Source organism: Cucumis sativus, chromosome 4 (genome assembly GCF_000004075.3).
Source record: "Cucumis sativus cultivar 9930 chromosome 4, Cucumber_9930_V3, whole genome shotgun sequence".
Classification (NCBI taxonomy): Eukaryota; Viridiplantae; Streptophyta; class Magnoliopsida; order Cucurbitales; family Cucurbitaceae; genus Cucumis; species Cucumis sativus.
In genome coordinates, this window is record NC_026658.2 from 2,425,034 (window position 1) to 2,442,808 (window position 17,775).

Here is a 17,775-nt window from a genome sequence, read left to right on the forward strand (position 1 = left end):
GGTTCCCAGTCTAAAGAGAATGGTTTGAAAGCAGCCAAAGTTGAAAAGCAATGTCCTTGTGTATATAAAAGGACATGTGCATTGACTTGACAATATTCTGGCCTCTGAAACCTTGATTTACAATTTTTGAGTCAAATCAATTATCGAAGGAGGAAGCTAAGAAAGTTACAAACCTTATTTCTTCTTATATATAAGCCGTTGAAATCAAGCTTGGTGCTCTACACAGCTATGGCTTCCAATAATGTTCTATGCAAACTAATAATGCTCATCTTAGTTACCATCATCTTTGCCTCCAATAATGTTGCCACAAGAAACTTGCTCTCTATGCCTCATCTCGCTAGTAAGTTACTCTCTTGTATCACATTTAATGTTGATGTGATATCTTTTGAGCGGGATTGAGATTATATTTTAAGAGTACTTAAAAGTCATTCTAAATATATAGTACAAGAAATTTTGAAAAAGTGCATTTTATGTATATAGAATCTAGTATCATTCTAAATCTATATGCATTTTATGTATATAGAATTCAAGAAATTTAAAAAGGTGATAACTATTTTAATTTTCTGTTTTTGAAATAATTTTTTAAACTTTTCTTAATAATTTTCTAATCTTAATTAAATTTCATAAGAAAAAAACTATCAGTATATAAATTAATTTTCAAATTGTTATACGGTTTTTGAAAGTTTGTTTTAATTTGTTTTTAGAATTTGGGTTAAGATGTAAAATTGTACTCTTTTTACTCGAGGTTTTATACAAATTATAATAAAAAAATGAAAGAAAATAGACTTAACTTCTTAGAAACAAAATTAAAAAACGAAATGGTTATCAAACAAGATCAAAATAATTGTAAAACGCAGCGTAAAGAAATTGTTGTTGATTTTGTACAGATGTGAAGCGTGATGAGATTAACAATCCTCCACAAACAGCAGATGATGAACCATGGGATGGAAACATTCGAGTATAACACCGACTTTCTTTCTTTTCTTTTGTTTTAACTAGAATTTCTATGACTTGTTATTTCCATACAATTAAAATAAGAAATTAACTTGGGTGTAGTTGGGATGCACTCGTGTGCATCCCAAAATATCTTTTTTCAAAATTTGTATTTGTATAAGCATAGCGGTCATGTGCAAGTTAGGTTGGTGTTGTACTTAATCGTGACTCGTCGAATGAAAATTTAAACTTTCGATCTTATGAATATACTTTTAATTGTTGTTAGTTCATGACGTGGTTATTGTTCAAAAGTTTAGCGTGACTCAAAAACTACGATTACTAATTTCTTGATAGAAGAGACTACTTTTAAAATAAAAGAAAAAAAATCGAGATGAAAGGTAATTTGTGTTTCATATTATTGTTTTCAAAATTGATGTTTTGAAGTATAATATTTCGATCGCCCATGAATGCACTCAAGTTTGAAATTTTATAGATAATGTATTTTTAATAATTTATTTAATAATTTATCATATCTTAATTACTTCAATTATAAATATTAATATATTAATTGATCTCATGCTTGAAAAATGGAGATAACAATGTTTTAAATAATAAAAAGTTGTTTGTTTTAATGTCAATTGATTTCAAGATAAAAACTTGTGTTAGCTAATAACTTTTATATTTTCTTTTAAATTGGTTTAGATGATTAATTAATTTAGGAGATTAATCCTCAATAAATGTGATTGATTGACGAACGTCCTAGATCAACAAACACTTTGTCAAGACCAATTAAATAAAAGTTGATACAAATATTTTAAGATCTTATGATCATGATCTTAAAATATTTCACTATCGAGAAGTATTTCTTGTCTCTAATCTGAAAAATGTTATTAAAAAATAGTGAGTAACTCAGCAAATACTTTAGGTTACGTAATTACATACAAATGAAACGTCACATAACTAGTGGGACGACCTTTATGTTATAGCTTATAATTTACGTTACGACCTTCATATAGAAGTATTGATACTTAAAGCAATAGAACTAACATAATAATCAGAGAAAAGCTTCGATCAAATAGTCCAAAACACTGAGGTAGCTTGTATGTGTCCAAAATTGCAGCAGAAATTTTTTCCAACCCCTTGAAAAAAAGAGTCATAATTTTCAAAGAACTTATGACCAATTAATTCTCTTTTGGGTTCAAATATGAATACATGCTTAAAGGAAGTTGGTGAAAACTGAAAATTCAAATCCAGGTCGCCATTATCTTTCACTAAAACCCTAATTAACTATTTATTATTCAATTTTAGTTTTTCTTTATTTTATTTTTTTTAGAAACCCCTACCTATTTTATTTACTTGGTTTAGAAAAGAAATAATTAAACTCATCCCATTAAAAAAAATCAATAAAAGATAAGAAAACTTTAATATTTTTCCCTTATTAATTTGTTTCTAGTCTTCAATTTTGTTTTCTGAATATTTTTCTTTTTCAAGGTTTTTCATAAAAGGTAATTGGGTTACTTATACGTGGTATTTTACTTAGCAAAGTATTGAAAGACTTTTTTTACGAAAGTTATCTCGTAAATATAAACATGATGTGTTTTCGAGTCTCTATACGATAATATGTACTTGTTTTTTTTTTTTTCTTGTAATGAAATCTCTATAAGTATTGTTATGAACATTGTGCATATAGAACATATTATGATATGATATGCATGAGTAATGTAAGTTGATATTTTACACTTTTTTTTCAACTTTATGCAAAACTACTTCATTAATAACACGATTAGATTTTAAAGTAAAACAAATAAAGAATCCAAATAAACAATGTGTACACCATATTTAATATAATTAATTTCTACATCCATTTTTTCCACAAGTCAGTCTATTGTTAGACTGAGAGAGACAGAACTTGGAGTTCATCATTTTGATTTTAGGAAAATAATAATAAATAAAAATGTAAAACAAATGTGTGGTTATTGGTTTTTTCATTTATAATTTGGTCCAAAGAAAAATATATTTGTTCAATTCTACATCACTCAACAGAACTTCCAAATTTTCTATTCTGTATTCCAAATGCCACATTAATTCAAATGGGTTCTTTTTCAAATCTTTTAATATTCTATTTTCCACATGCCACAATAATTTTCAATTTTTCTAATCTATATATTTTCCAAATCCAACCACTCTACTTCATGAATAGATGTTTTCAAATATAGGAAAAATGAGAGCCAACTTATGATAGTTTATCATTAATTAAAGGTAAAACTTATAAATATTTAAAAAATATTTTCAATAATTTTACTGTTAAAAATAATTTTCTTACACATTATTTATTTTTAAATGAAAGGCAATAGCTTTATTTCTTCTCCATTGTATTGAAAATATTTATATCTAAGCTTCTTAGTTAAAATTTTCAAATAAAAATAAACTTTCTAAACAATTTTTTTTTTAAGTTTTCAAAACTTGCATAAATTTTTTAAAATATTAATCAATAGAAAGTATATGGCAAAATCACCTTAGGCATGAGATAAGTATTTATAAACCTAATTTAAATATCAAAAACCAAAAGCTCATTTTTGTTCTTGTAGGTTAGCTCAGAATTTAAATATGAAAAATCACCAAATAAGAAATTAAAAAATGAGCACAATTTCCAAAAATTAAAAACTAAAAATGAACACTCCATTTGGTAACCAATTTTTATTTTTGTTTTTTGCTTTTATTTTTTAAAAACTAAGCCTATAGACAATATTATTTTCACTTCCAAAGTTTCTTTTTTAATTATTGTCTACCAGTTATTTAAAAAATTAAATCCAAAATTTGAAAGAAAAAAAAAATTGGTTAAGAATTCAACTATTACACTCTCCATTTTCAAAAACCAAAAAACTAAAAACTAAATAATTTTTGTTATCAAGAGAAGACCAAAATATATAGTAAATGGGACTTTACAAATATGAACACACATAACATTCAAGGGATCTTTCAATCAAAAAATTCCTCGAAATTGCCAAAGTCTTCAGTTTTGGATGAGAAAAAATGAGTATAAATACATTAGACAAAGTTTGGAAGAGAAATATAAGTATTATATTGCAAATTAAATAGAATATAATCTTAGTTTAATTAGAAAGAAAAAATGGTGCAGAAGAAGATTGCATTTTGTTGGGAAATAGTTATGTTGATTATTTTTATGCTTCTATTGGCTTCTTCAAGTGCCTCAAGAGATCTAACAAATCCCAAACTTTGTAAGATATCATATTACTCTTCTAACATATTTATCACTTTATTTCTTCATTCTTATTTCTTTTTCCTCAAAGTTTGACAGTGTTAAATGATGATATTTAAACTCCTTTTGTATAATTTTTTTTTGCAGACAACAAAGTTAGGAGGTTGTCATTTGATGATCCTCACGATGGTAACTACATACACAAAGGAGGATCATGATTATATAATAAGTAATTAATTATGTACCCATATTATGGTTATGTATTTTATTTTCTTGTTTCTTGTTTCTCGTTTTTCATATTTTATGTTTTCTATGTGTGCTTAAATCCAACTATATACTATGGGTAATCATCCTCTTTGAATAATGCAATATTATGTTGTAAATTATACTTGTGATAGAATTATATAATATTAAATTTTAAATTTATCGTTACCAATCGACCTATAAAAGAACATAAAATGTTTGTTTATAGAGACCTCAATATCTTAAAAGTCGATAGTATGTAACATATTAATTTGAAGACTAGGTTTAAATATCAGTGGTATGACTATCTATTTTATTCAAAGTTTATGAATATTTTAAAATTAAATACAAAAATTTACGTCGGAAGCTTTTTAATTTGGAGAAAAACCACGGACAAGAAAGATAAATATTTCATTATGCAGAAGATTACTAGAATGATACATAATAATTTTCTCTCTTCTAGCCCTATTTACAAAATCACTCTTTCAAAGCTATTGTTTCTCGCACTTTTCTCTCACTATCCCCACTAGATAATACAAAAGGAATTTAATTAGAGTTAACACACTAAATTAGCTTAAATTGTTTCTAGCTGAACAAATTCATGACTTTTCTAAACATTTTTTTTAATGTTAGATAACTGTGTTTTTAATATTTTGCCAAAAGACCCAACACTCACCCATTCATTTTAAATTGAAATGATATGTAAAAATTTAATAGAAAGTGTTTAAAAATATATAGCAACATTTTAAAAAATTACAAATATAGTAAAATCCATCAATGATAGACCAATATTTGTAATATAGTCTATCAGTGATAAACTTTTAATTTTGACAGATTTTGTTATATTTATATTATTTATAAAATATTATTATAAATGGTAATGTTTTGAATATAATTGCTATATTTTTAAATGGTTTCTTTTTTCGGTTTCAAGTTTCTTTGAAAATTAAAGTTTTAGATTTAAAATAAAACTAAAAATTGATAACAGTTATTGGAAATAGTTAGAAAAATAAGATGGAAAAAATTACTACATTCTTTATGAGTAATATTATGTGCAATTGGAACGATAAAATAAAATAACCAATTTGTGTACCCAAATTTGGAGGTGTCAAAATCTTAAATGAATTTTTGTGGTTGAGTCTCCAATTTGTTGAAAGAAAATAATATTGTATTAAATTCCTAGGAAATTTCATTTCAATGGGAGAAAAGCAAAGTCCAATTTCATAAAATTGTTCTTTTTTCTATGTCCCCCAAAGCATATCAGTTATTGAACTCTGAAATGATTTTGTGCCCTGTTCATTCAGAAATGCAATGAAATTGGCCTAAATGGGCTATGAAATTAAACTTCAATCAAAGAAACCCAATTATAAAATGATAACAAGAAAGCATATCGAGAACAGTGACAAAATAAACAGAGCAACAACTAGCAACATCTTCCTACCATGCATCATACACCAATAATAAATAGTTGTACAATGTATAGAACAGATCATGTTCAAGTTATGTCACTGCACCTTTATATCAATTGTACGAAGAATGTCATCCAAGTACAATACAACATCTACTATTTACTTCAATTGGTCAGCAGTATTTACAGTTAAACTAAATTCTCAAAGACATAAAGATCCCTTACCAGCAGTTATTTGCAAAGTTGAACATGTCATCATCTAATCCCCAGCAGTTCCGGATCAAAATCTCCCTCGCAGCCAACATGTCATAAATAAAGCCCTTACACTTACTTTATCTCGCAATTGAGAATTTTGCAAATGCAGCCGCTCAAGAGCAGGGCAGGAGCTCAAATACTCATCCGGACCAGGATTTGCATCAATCCTCTGACACGACATGATGTTCAAAGTCTTCAGATTCTCGCAATATGGAAGACCAGCCAGCCAGCCATCATCCATCCTATGATCACGAAGTGTCAATTCCTCCAACATTTGACAACACTGCCCAATGACTATAATCCCACCAAAACTCCCTTCACACCCACTAAGCTCAAGCTTCACCAATCTTCTACAGCCTCGAGCTACAATAGTCATCCCAATATCTGTCACCAAAGAGTTAAAGAACCCATCAACACTCCCAATTAACTTCAGTATTTGAAGATTCTCAAACGCAGCAATTCCTTGGAGAATGCAGTCACTGCACTTATGCAGTTCAAGTTCTTGCAAAAGCTCACATTCCTTAGCCACATTCAATAACCCCAACTCACTACCACCAATAACAAGCCCCAGTTTGCGCAAGTTTGGACAACCAGTGGCTAAAAGCTTCAACCCTCTATCAATCAACACATTTTCCAATACAACATTCTCACCAACATTCGAACAGAGCAAAAATCAAGGATCAATATGCATCGAAAGAAGAAACCCAACACCCAGATACCAAATCCACTGGATTAAGATTAGGAAACCTGGAATTTGTCCCACATCGGATAAAAAAGAAAGGGAATTACTTAATAAATAGGTTTTATCAAAAGTCATTATTGCCGTGGGATAGAGTGATCGGGTCAAAGCTTCTACTAGAAGTTAAACTCAGGAAAGTCCTCGGGCCGTCACCCGTAGAAATACGGATTCGGTAACGAATTCAGCCTTGTGAGCCCATTGGGTGCTGAGACACGTGTGGAGCATTAAAGCCCAATGGGCCAAAGGTTAATTGGCCAAATTAACAGTTATTCACTCAGCCCCTTTGGGGCTACAGAACGGGGCTTACTTCTCACGGCACAATTTTTTTCCCCCTCCTTGATAACTAGTTAAATTTCAGTGAGTGATACGAATTTAGAAGAGATATATATTATTGAGATTGATATGGATTTATATATGATATGGAAAGTGAGACAATAGAGAGGTGAATAATTTAGGAATAATAATGACATCAAATTTCACCATCCCACAAATCTTGAATAGTTTTGTATGGGCTTGTTGTGTCATTTACAAAATATTCTCCCCTCATAATCTTTTTCTCTTCTAATTTCTCAATTTCCAAGCAATCTTGATCGTCCAATTTGAGATCAAGGGCTCCAAAATTCTCTCTAAGACGATCTTCATTGAAGCTCTTCACTATCACACTTGATCCTTTCAACAGTCCCCATTGTAGAGCAACCTTCAACATTCATAAAGAAATAAACAATCATTAATCCAAAAGCTTAGGGGACAAAAGAAATAATAATGAATTAAGGGTGTATTTGGTTTTTGAAAAGAAAAGAAAACCTGAGGTGGAGTTGCATTGTGTTTGAGAGCAATTGATTTGATGATTGGATTCTCAATCACAGCCGTTGATCCCCATGCATTACCTGGCCCTCCCAACGGTGAATATGCACTCACGTGGATTTTACGCTCTTCACAATACTCTCTTAGCTTTTTTTGCCTCCACATTGGATGCATCTCCACCTATATATTATCATTCATTTCAAAACAAAACTACACATATATGTAACATTGTTTTTCTTCATTCCTAACTTATTAGGGTTTTACTAGTTTAGGCAACCGGGTGCTCACAAGCCAAAACCTCGGTCCAATCCATGAAGCTTTTGTATTGGTTCGATTAGGGTTTCAAAATTGTAAGAGAATTAGATCTTTTTAAGTTTATGGTTTAATTTTGCACAATTTGAAGTTTGCATCTACAATCTACAACCAAAGAGAATCGTTTTTAGTATATAGAAAATCGAAAACAAAATTATATATTTGTGATTCAATTTGGCATGAAATATATATATCCAAATCGAACTAATATGAACCTCTAAGTTTAACGGAATAATATAGGAGGATAAATGATTGAACCATCTTCTTCGATCTTAAAAAAGATAATAAATATATTTTTACTCGTTGATTAGATTAATTTTGAATCAACGCTATCCAAAAAAGTTGTTTCTTTTTTTTTTTCTCTAAAACATTGTTCTATTAAGAATTGAGATAGTATTTCCCTTCTATTATGAATTCACCACTATACATATTTTTTAGAATAAAAACAAATTAAAAGACATAACCAAGAGATAGTTCTTTGCAAGTATATATATATATATATATATATATATATAATTTTGGCCTCCATGATGTTATTAATAGTATGATACATTAATTAGTCCGTCACATTATTTTATTAAAATAAAATGACATCAACTTATTTTCCTTCTAAAGTCAAAATAATGTTATTATAATTTCTATGGTTGATGATTTAATCTCTCACTTATTATGCTATTATGTGCCAAATATGTAATAATACCTTCCTACAAATTTTAAAGACTCACAATATCTAAATAATTTGCTAGATATAGTAATTAATTTGCATCTCAAATTTTAATATGCTAGCTACCTGGCTTCTATATATATATACTAAACTTAAATGGTTGACTTTTTATTATATATATATGTATGCTTTCTTCAAATGATATCAATATAGTAGATTGATTATAGATTTTAATCCTTAATACTCCAATTTTAATTTCAAAAGTGGAAGGTATCAAACTTTTTTAAAAAAATATAGCAAAATTAACTAAAATATTTATAAATTATAGCGAAAGTTCATAATTACTGGTAGACTCTAATAGATTTCTATTTGTCAATAATATTAAATAAACACTAATAAACAGTGTCTATCATAGATAGAATCGATATTTTTTTTATAATTTATAAATATTTTCAACAGTTTTGCTATTACTTACTTTCTTGTTGATTGTAAAATGATTTTATAAACTTTTTTAAGTCTGTCGAGCCAAAACAAGAGTTAACCCTAGTTTTCTTTTTACAATATTTTTTTTAAGTGTAATATATACTTAATAAACTATTTACTAGTTGGGGGTGGTAATAAGAGGTTTATATATCTTCAAACTTTCCTAATTCCTTTTCCATATACTATAAAATACATATTAATTAATTAATTGTTTGAAAATTGTTTGAGAAGTGGATTAAAGAAATGTATTAGAGCATACCAACAACTAATTAAGTTTCCTTGATAACTATTTAGTTTTTATTTTCTATTTTTTATTTTAAAATTTTACATTTAATTACTTCTTTTTAACAGTTTCTATATCACCATCTTCATCTTTTCTAACTAAACAATTGAGATTATTTTTGGCAAACCTAAATAACATTAATAGAAGTGAGAGAGAGAGAGAGAGAGAGAGAGAATTGAACCTGATTAACAGCTGGAGGAATGGTAGCAAATTGCAAAAGAGAGTCAAGTTTTTTGGTGGAGAAATTGCTTACACCAATGCATCTACACAAACCCAACTCTAAGCATTTTTCCATTCCTTTCCAAGTGCTTTCAAGATCCAAAGTTTCCTCAAAATCACTTTCCTTGGGAACTGGATAACATGCCCATGGCTTCAATTTGAATGGCCAATGCACTAAATACATATCCAAGTATTCCATTCCCATGTTCCTATATAAACACATATAATACACACACAAAATATTACCAATAATCCATGGCTAAAACCAAACACAAAACCCAAAAATTTAAATCATATATTTTGATACAACCAAAAAATTTATACGGATAAATAAGTAAATTTTATCCTATATATATAACATCTCTATTGATTTAAAACATTCTTTTAAAAAATTAGGGTTTCACCTTCATACATACATATATGAATGAATATTAATAATTGTGTTATCGTGTCGTGGTCAAATAAGTCTTTCTCCGTTGAATTTTCATGAATAGGGTTCAACCCCAAAGAAAAAAAAGGAAGTTTGAAATTTCATACTTACATGTTAATTATTGTGGTAAGGCTATATATATATAACAATACCTTAGTGTTGTTTTCAATGCTGAAACAGGATCATGATGGTCACTTCCCCATACTTTTGAGGTAAGAAAAATGTCTTCTCTCCCCAAAGTTCTATAATTCAAAAACTCATCATTAAGAGCTTTGCCAACAGCCCCTTCTGATCCATATATAGTTGCTGTATCAAAATGCCTATAACCCATCTGCAAAAATCAAAATCAAAATAAAAACCAAAACATAATATATATATATATATAGAGAGAGAGAGAGAGAGAGAGAGAAGAGAGTTTAGAAGTACAAATGATCCATACTTTGATGGCCATATGAACAGCTGATTCAATGGCATTAGGGTCAATTTGATAAGCAAAAGTTCCAAATCCAAAAATTGGAAGCTTTACTCCACAATTCAAATTGATCACTTGATTTGATCTCATAATTTTTTCTCTCTAAATTAAAATTTATGTAAATAATAATAATAATTTGGAGTATTTATATAAGAGAGGAAGGTGATGAAGTCAACCTTTTGTTAACTGTCTCCTAACAGGACATTACAGCTTATGATGAATGAATCATTGATGTTGGTGTTTAAAAAGTTTTAAAAAATGTTTACTAATTAATTAATCTTTTTGTGGGATCTATAATATATATTTATATATCCATGTTTTATGGAACACCCTTGGATTGGCCATTTTTATCTTGTTCATCCAAGGGATAGGATAATTACTTTCATTTTGTATTATGTTTATTAATTTCTCTCCTCCTAAGGTGTCATGGAATTTTCTTAGAAATAAGTCAACAAGTTGGTTATACTTAATAATGAAACATTTAATTTGAAGAATATAATGGCACTTAACACCTATCATCATCTTCCTACCCTTCCCTCTCTCGTTTTATTTAATATATACCAACATTAATGATCATTATTTGGTTTTGAAATTAACAACACTATATGTGTTTATTAAGAAATTGTTTTAAATGAAAAAAAAAAAAAAAAACTAATAAAGAGATGAGTTTTTTTAACAATAATTCAAAAACAAATTATTCACGCTTTAAAGGAAAAACTAAACAAATCATATGGTAAAATAATTAACCATTCAAATTAAGTATGACCTCTTTAGTGTTCAACATTAAACTCTTGGTTCCTATCATCTTTTAACGTCGGATATTAACTGACATTAAAGCAAATTTTGTACAAATATTCACTATTGTCCATCTTCAACAAAATTAATAATAATAATAAGTTGTGTAGTTTATATTTAAGTTTGAATATATTCTCAAATATTTAATTTAAAAATATAAATAATTTTGGACAAAATTAGGATTAAGGAATATTTTAAACCGTTTTTATCAAAACAATTTAAATAAAATGAGGTTTTTTAAAATATATATTTTTTTCAACGAATGCTAATCAACCCTTCAATAAGTCCAAGTGATTATTTTATAAACACTTTGGTTCGTTTAGTCTAATGGTTAGGTTCTTTTTCTTTTCCTCCAAAAATCATTCAGCTATCCAAAATGATATTTTTAAATATGTATAGTTTTTTAAAAATAGAAGCAAAAGAGAAATTATGTTTTTCAAAATATATATATATAGCTCCCAAATCTACAATTGATTTTCCTTTTTAAAGGATCTAGAATTGATATTTAAGATACTTCAATGTCAAATTTTAATTATATTAAGAAAGTTGTGATCTAGGGTGTTGACTTCTCTATTAATACACATTAAATATAAAATAAAATCTTAAATTTTGCTTTGACTAATATTCAAGTCAACGTTTACTTAATTTTCTTTCTATGAAACAAATAAAACAAAATGGGATTATTACTTTAACCTCAATTTATATACCAAAGCCTTAGCTTAGACATCCACTTTGCAATAAGAAATATTAATCCACAGCCTACCAAACACATTTGAGCTGTTTTTGTTGGCTTCATGCATACATATATTGAGGAAATCTTCTTGTTAAATCAAAAATATATCTCTTTCCCTATTTTATGCACCACCCTATGGTCTTCTTTGTTAAAATATAATATATTGAAAAGTTGCAATCGTGACTATATCTCAACTTGTTGGGTAACGTTGGTTTAGTAGTCTCACTCGATCAAACATCTAAACTATAGTCATCATATATATCTCATCCTAACAACGATATTTTCTTTACGAGTATACATCACTTTCTTAGATGGAAGGTTTAAATTCCTTTACCACGTAATACTTCAACACAAATTGAAATGTTGTGTGATGATGATATAAGACAAGAGAATTTAATTTCATAATTTAAAAATGGTTGAATATGATAGAAAATGAATGGAGAAGATGACTTATAAACTTGAAAAGCCAACTAATAGATACAAAATCATGTAAAGTTGAATGAGCTGTTGGACACTTTTTGATGAACTATTAGATGCTTTTTAGAGTTTTACTTTACCTATTGGACACAATGTATTTGTATAACCTTTAGATTTAAATATGTAATTTAATCCATTTTCAAAACATAAATTAATTAATTAATATTACATTTTGTTAATTAAAATTCACTTTTTAGTGATTAAAGTTTGATAGAAGTAACAATTTAGTGCACATGTACTTTAAATTTCGTAATTATTCAGTACTTGTTGTAGGAATGAGTGTGAAACTTAATAAAGCAACAAATTAATTAGAATTCGATAATTTTATAAAATTATATAACAGTAAAAATTGATATCAAATTTTGATTATTTTGTATGTTTGGGATTAAATTGTTATAAATTTGAAAGCTAAAATTATCAATTACCAAAATTTAGAAACTAAATTGATACAAAATTAAAAGTTCACGAATTAAATCGTTACAAATCAATATTTAGAAACTAAACGGTGACTTTGAATATGAAACTTTTAAGACTAAAAATGTCTTTTTAACTTTAGTTGAACTTAGAAGTCAAATATAAGAACGATTATTGAGCATAATTCTAAAGAAATGTTAGGGTTAAATCTCAATACTTTTATTATTTTCCAAATTCATATTAAACGTTTCACATATGTTTTGATAAATTATTCAAAGAAGTCGCCATTACAGATATATCTAGATAGTTTTCTTTTACGGTTAAAATCTATTTTTCTAGAACTACGGTCATTTTTATATCTAGTAGTTATTAGTTAGAAAGGATCCAAGCAAGCAAATTCTTAAATGTTATAAAATAGTTAATTAAAACAGACAGATTTGAATAATTTTATAATGAAACGTTATACATACCCTAATAATATATCAATTTTAATTTTGGATATCATTTGTAAGTATACGTATAATGATATTGTGTAATTTAAAAACACATGGAGACAGTGGTTTGAAAAGTTAAGATCATATAATTAAGACATTAAAAAAACCTGTTAGGAACATGCTGGCCAAATTAATGATTAAGCTAAGATAAGTTCAATTAGTGCAATCATTAAGCACAAGAAGACACCATTAAACTAAATATGCCTTGCATGGCAGACAAAAATAATAATAACAATAATTATATTAATCATAACAATAATAATTTTACTAGCAATTAATTGCTATGTTTAAACATGTTCTCCCTTTGAGCCTCACAAACTCACATGTCATATATAAATTATCCTCTTTCATTTTGACTATATATATTATGTTAATTATGCAGCTGTATGGAGAAATTAGATCTTTATTAAGAAAATAAGGTTGTTTAATCAAATATCAAACAATATTAATAAATAAATTATTGTTGGATTTTAAATCTAAATTCTTGGTAATTAATTCGAAACATGAATGAATTTTGGGTCTCTTTGTTTAAAGTTTTGTGACAATTTCTCAGCAGTTCTTTAAACACTTTCTCAAAAGAGTTTAAATCAAATTAATCTTTTTTATCTATTTACATAACTTTCATACACTAACTCGACATAAAACTCGAGATAAAGCTGCCAAAATGCACTTCACTTAAAGGCTATTGACATAACCAAATAACCTTCCATTCTAGAAGCAGGTTTGATCCTCGTCTCTACAATTGTTCGACTAAGACAGGCATCAAGTTATCAATAACTTCTTGTAAAGTTCTCGACATTCCAACTATCCTTCTATAATTTACCAAAAAACTTGGAATGAAGTAAACAGGGAGATTCTTTCAAACGTCCAACCACTTAGTCTCATAATTCTAAACTCATGTAACAAGATGTACCCAGACCACCTAGAATAAGCAAACTTCTTTAGCTACTCTTAGCAATTGCTGACCAACTTCCAAGAATTCAAACAGAATATCAAAAGTTATCTAACACCAAAACGAAGGCCAAGGTCTATGTTCAAAGGATCAATCCATTGCATTTGTGCATTTCCCTACTAGAAGAACAATTCTTTACAATTCAAATAATCCCAAGTACAATAATTGGCATTTAACATTGCTAAATCATTTAATAATGTAGCTAAACTTTACTATGCTCTTGGAAAATCAAAGTTCTAGCAAATAGGTGAACTGGGTCAGGTTAGTTTCTAAGTGATCTGAAACTAAAATGTACTTTAATTTCTTTTATTGAACATCTAATCTAACCACCTATCTTCATTATATAAACCACTATGCTATGTATGTTTGAGCTAACAATTGACAGTTTGCAACATGGACATTCTAAGCACACCATGTAGCAAGTTCAATCTCATATTTGCTAGAAAAACCTCCCACCTTTCTTTCCCATACAAGTCCCGATCAGACTCGACGAGAGAAGTGATTTTGTATCTGGCCTCCATTTCAAATTCTTAAGAACCGAGAAGACTTCCGAAAGAGCAGGAGAGATGCAGCTATCTTTTATATTCTTACACGATACTACTTCGAGGCTTTGAAGCTCCTTCCACTGAAGAACTACAGACTCCAATCCTTCAGTCGTTAACAACGAACATCCTTCAAGCAAAAGTAACTTCACCCTCCTGTGCAATGAGAAAGAAAACACAAATCAGGTATCTGCTTTGATCAAAATGTTTGATTTCAATTGAAGTACTAGAGTCATCATTCATCAGGATATATTTACTTCAAGAAATTTTTAGCACATTCTTGGCACGTTCAGCTTTAAGCGCTGTAAATGTGGTCTGGTGGGACAAAAGTCACTTTTCCAGTTTAATCAAAGAGAAGCCACTTGAGTGGCAAACCAAAACTAGGTCCACTAGGTTATAATGTCCTCCTTGTGAGCATCGGTCACTAAGCCTTTTTGTAACCGTGATCTAGCTTTAACTATTTTGTTGGGTTTATTTATTAAGAAACAGAAGGAAAGAATACAAGGGCATACACAAAAAAGTAAAAACAACCGCTTTTTGTTGAGTTGGAATTTGTTTTTTAGTTTTCTAGAGTTTCCCTTTTATTTTGTTGGAATGGTTCTTTTATGTCTGTACATTCTTTCATTTCTATCCATGAAAGCCCGATTTCTTACCCAAAAATAATAACAATAATAATAATCATCGATGTTGACCATTTTCAGAAAACAAATATTTCAATTGCGCAAGATATAAATTCTACACTTGTGCTGTAATACTTCACCATGTTCATTTGGTGTTGAAATTGTCAGAAATTATGTCTAGCCAAAGTCCAAACAAACAAAAAATAATATCATTCTCTTCTTATGGACCCAAGAGTTCAAAACTCGACAGAAAATACACCATGATAAATAAATGACAAAAACAAGTAGCCATATATTGGAATGAGATAGTCACATAACACCACCCATTCAACAACAAAAATTATTGCTCATCCTAATTCATGAAATCAGATTTGATCAGTTTTAGAACCATCTATCTGTAAGAGGTTCCTATGTCCCCTCAAAGCATATCAATTATTGGCCTCTCAAATGATTTTGTGCCCTGTTCGTTTAGAAATGCACTGAAAATGGCCTAGATGGGCTATAAAATTAAACTTCAATGAAAGAAACACCCAAAAAAATGATAACAAGAAAGCATATCGAGAACAGTGACAAAATAAACAGAGCAACAACTAGCAACCTCTTTCCTAGAATGCAGCATACACCAATAATAAATAGTTGTACAACGTATAGAACAGATCCTGTTCAAGTAAAGCAACTACACTGATAACAAAATTGATGGCTCGAGTTCTTATTAGCCCTTCATATCAATTGTACGATGAATGTCATCCCACAATACAACATCTACTATTTACTTCAATTGGTCAGCAGTATTTACAGTTAAACTAAATGCTCAAAGACATAAAGATCCCTTACCAGCAGTTATTTGCAAAGCTGAACATGTCATCATCCAATCCCCAGCAGTCCCGGATCAAAATCTCCCTTGCAGCCCCACATGTCATAAATAAAGCCCTTACACTTACTTTATCACGCAATTGAGAATTTTGTAAATGCAGCCGCTCAAGAGCAGGACAGGAGCTCAAATACTCATCCGGACCAGGATTTGCATCAATTCTCTGACACGACATGATCTTCAAAGTCTTCAGATTCTCGCAATATGGAAGACCAGCCAGCCAGCCATCATCCATCCTATGATCACAAAGTGTCAATTCCTCCAACATTTGACAACACTGCCCAATGGCTTTAATCCCATCAAAACTCCCTTCACACCCACTAAGCTCAAGCTTCACCAATCTTCTACAGCCTCGAGCTACAATAGTCAGCCCAATATCTGTCACCAAAGAGTTAAAGAACCCATCAACACTCCCAACTAACTTCAGTATTTGAAGATTCTCAAACGCAGCAATTCCTTGGAGAATGCAGTCGCTGCATTTATGCAGTTCAAGTTCTTGCAAAAGCTCACATTCCTTAGCCACATTCAACAACCCCAATTCACTACCACCAACAAGCCCCAATTTGCGCAAGTTTGGACAACCAGTGGCTAAAACCTTCAACCCTCTATCAATCAACACACTTTCCAATACAACATTCTCTCCAACATTCGAACAGAGTAAAAACCAAGGATCAATATGCATCGAAAGAACACCATGACTCAACAAAATACTCGAATTTCTAGAAGAAACCCAACACCCAGATACCAAATCTACTTGATTAAGATTAGGAAACCTCAAAACCAACCTACCCGAGAGAAGAAATTCAAAATCCGTAACCCTAAGAGACCGTACAAGACGACCCTGCAAGTAAAGCCAACGCTTGCAAACAAGAAAGTTGGAGTTTCGTTGAGAATCAGGCAATTTGGAGAAAACACGAAGAAGAAGCTCGTCCGAAAGCAACAAAGTGAAGTCAATCAAATTGGAAACTGGGGATTTGGGTTTAGAGTCAGGGGAAGAAATGGGAGAATCACTGGACAAAGAATGGAGTCGCATTGAGACAATGACATGCTCAAAGAAGTCCCCTGTTTCTTGAACCAGAACCCTCCAAAGCTCACAAACAACAAAGCAACTTCTTCTTCTTCAAGCTAGGGTTTGGCTATGGCGAAGGATTGAAGAAAGGAGAAGAGGATAAAGAAGCAAGAACTTGGTTTCTCAGCCTCAAAATGACGGTGGAACAGAACAAGCAGTAATTTTCATAATAAAGAAGACATTTTTTTTGCTTATTGGAATTGGAATTGGATTGTGACATTTTTGAAAATAGAAATTTTAGGGATTATATTATTAACCAAAAAGATAAAGATCGATTTTTTATGCCTTTCTTTAGGTGGAAGGGACAACAATTAGGGTTAGAAGTTTAGAACTAGAAGTGGGT

At 29.6% G+C, this 17,775-nt stretch overlaps 2 protein-coding genes, 2 long non-coding RNA genes and 1 pseudogene across 4 annotated transcripts; 2 read left to right on the plus strand and 3 right to left on the minus strand.

The window, feature by feature from the left end:
• The first annotated feature begins 158 nt into the window (after positions 1–158).
• LOC116403485 lies at positions 159–1,215 on the plus strand. Its single transcript, XR_004216253.1, has 2 exons — positions 159–340; positions 888–1,215. It is a non-coding gene; the product is annotated as an uncharacterized LOC116403485 (long non-coding RNA).
• A 2,785-nt stretch (positions 1,216–4,000) lies between these two features.
• On the plus strand, positions 4,001–4,539 carry LOC116403500. The gene is made up of 2 exons (XR_004216277.1): positions 4,001–4,172; positions 4,301–4,539. It is a non-coding gene; the product is annotated as an uncharacterized LOC116403500 (long non-coding RNA).
• A 1,278-nt stretch (positions 4,540–5,817) lies between these two features.
• LOC101216018 lies at positions 5,818–6,732 on the minus strand (annotated as a pseudogene).
• Positions 6,733–7,160: 428 nt separating this feature from the next.
• On the minus strand, positions 7,161–10,557 carry LOC101209223 (NADPH-dependent aldo-keto reductase, chloroplastic). Its single transcript, XM_004146873.3, has 5 exons — positions 10,433–10,557; positions 10,146–10,324; positions 9,526–9,772; positions 7,603–7,782; positions 7,161–7,495 (listed from the first exon to the last, which is right to left on the minus strand). The coding sequence occupies exons 1-5, from the start codon at positions 10,553–10,555 to the stop codon at positions 7,268–7,270; spliced, it is 957 nt and encodes a 318-aa protein (XP_004146921.1). The 5' UTR covers positions 10,556–10,557; the 3' UTR covers positions 7,161–7,267.
• A 3,850-nt stretch (positions 10,558–14,407) lies between these two features.
• LOC101208979 (F-box protein At5g07670) lies at positions 14,408–17,674 on the minus strand. Its single transcript, XM_004146872.3, has 2 exons — positions 16,327–17,674; positions 14,408–15,028 (listed from the first exon to the last, which is right to left on the minus strand). Exons 1-2 carry the CDS (start codon positions 17,394–17,396, stop codon positions 14,770–14,772), a joined length of 1,329 nt encoding a protein of 442 aa, XP_004146920.3. The 5' UTR covers positions 17,397–17,674; the 3' UTR covers positions 14,408–14,769.
• Positions 17,675–17,775: the final 101 nt, after the last annotated feature.

Excerpts from the sequence above, each read along its gene's own strand:
- LOC101209223 (XM_004146873.3), bottom strand. The coding sequence starts at position 10,555 with ATGAGATCAAATCAAGTGATCAATTTGAATTGTGGAGTAAAGCTTCCA. Across the intron at positions 9,773-10,145 it reads GCATTGAAAACAACACTAAG|GAACATGGGAATGGAATACT; the intron begins GTATTGTTATAT and ends GTGTTTATATAG. Across the intron at positions 7,496-7,602 it reads ACAATGCAACTCCACCTCAG|GTTGCTCTACAATGGGGACT; the intron begins GTTTTCTTTTCT and ends TGAATGTTGAAG.
- LOC101208979 (XM_004146872.3), bottom strand. The coding sequence starts at position 17,396 with ATGCGACTCCATTCTTTGTCCAGTGATTCTCCCATTTCTTCCCCTGAC. Across the intron at positions 15,029-16,326 it reads AGCTTTGCAAATAACTGCTG|GAGGGTGAAGTTACTTTTGC; the intron begins GTAAGGGATCTT and ends CTCATTGCACAG.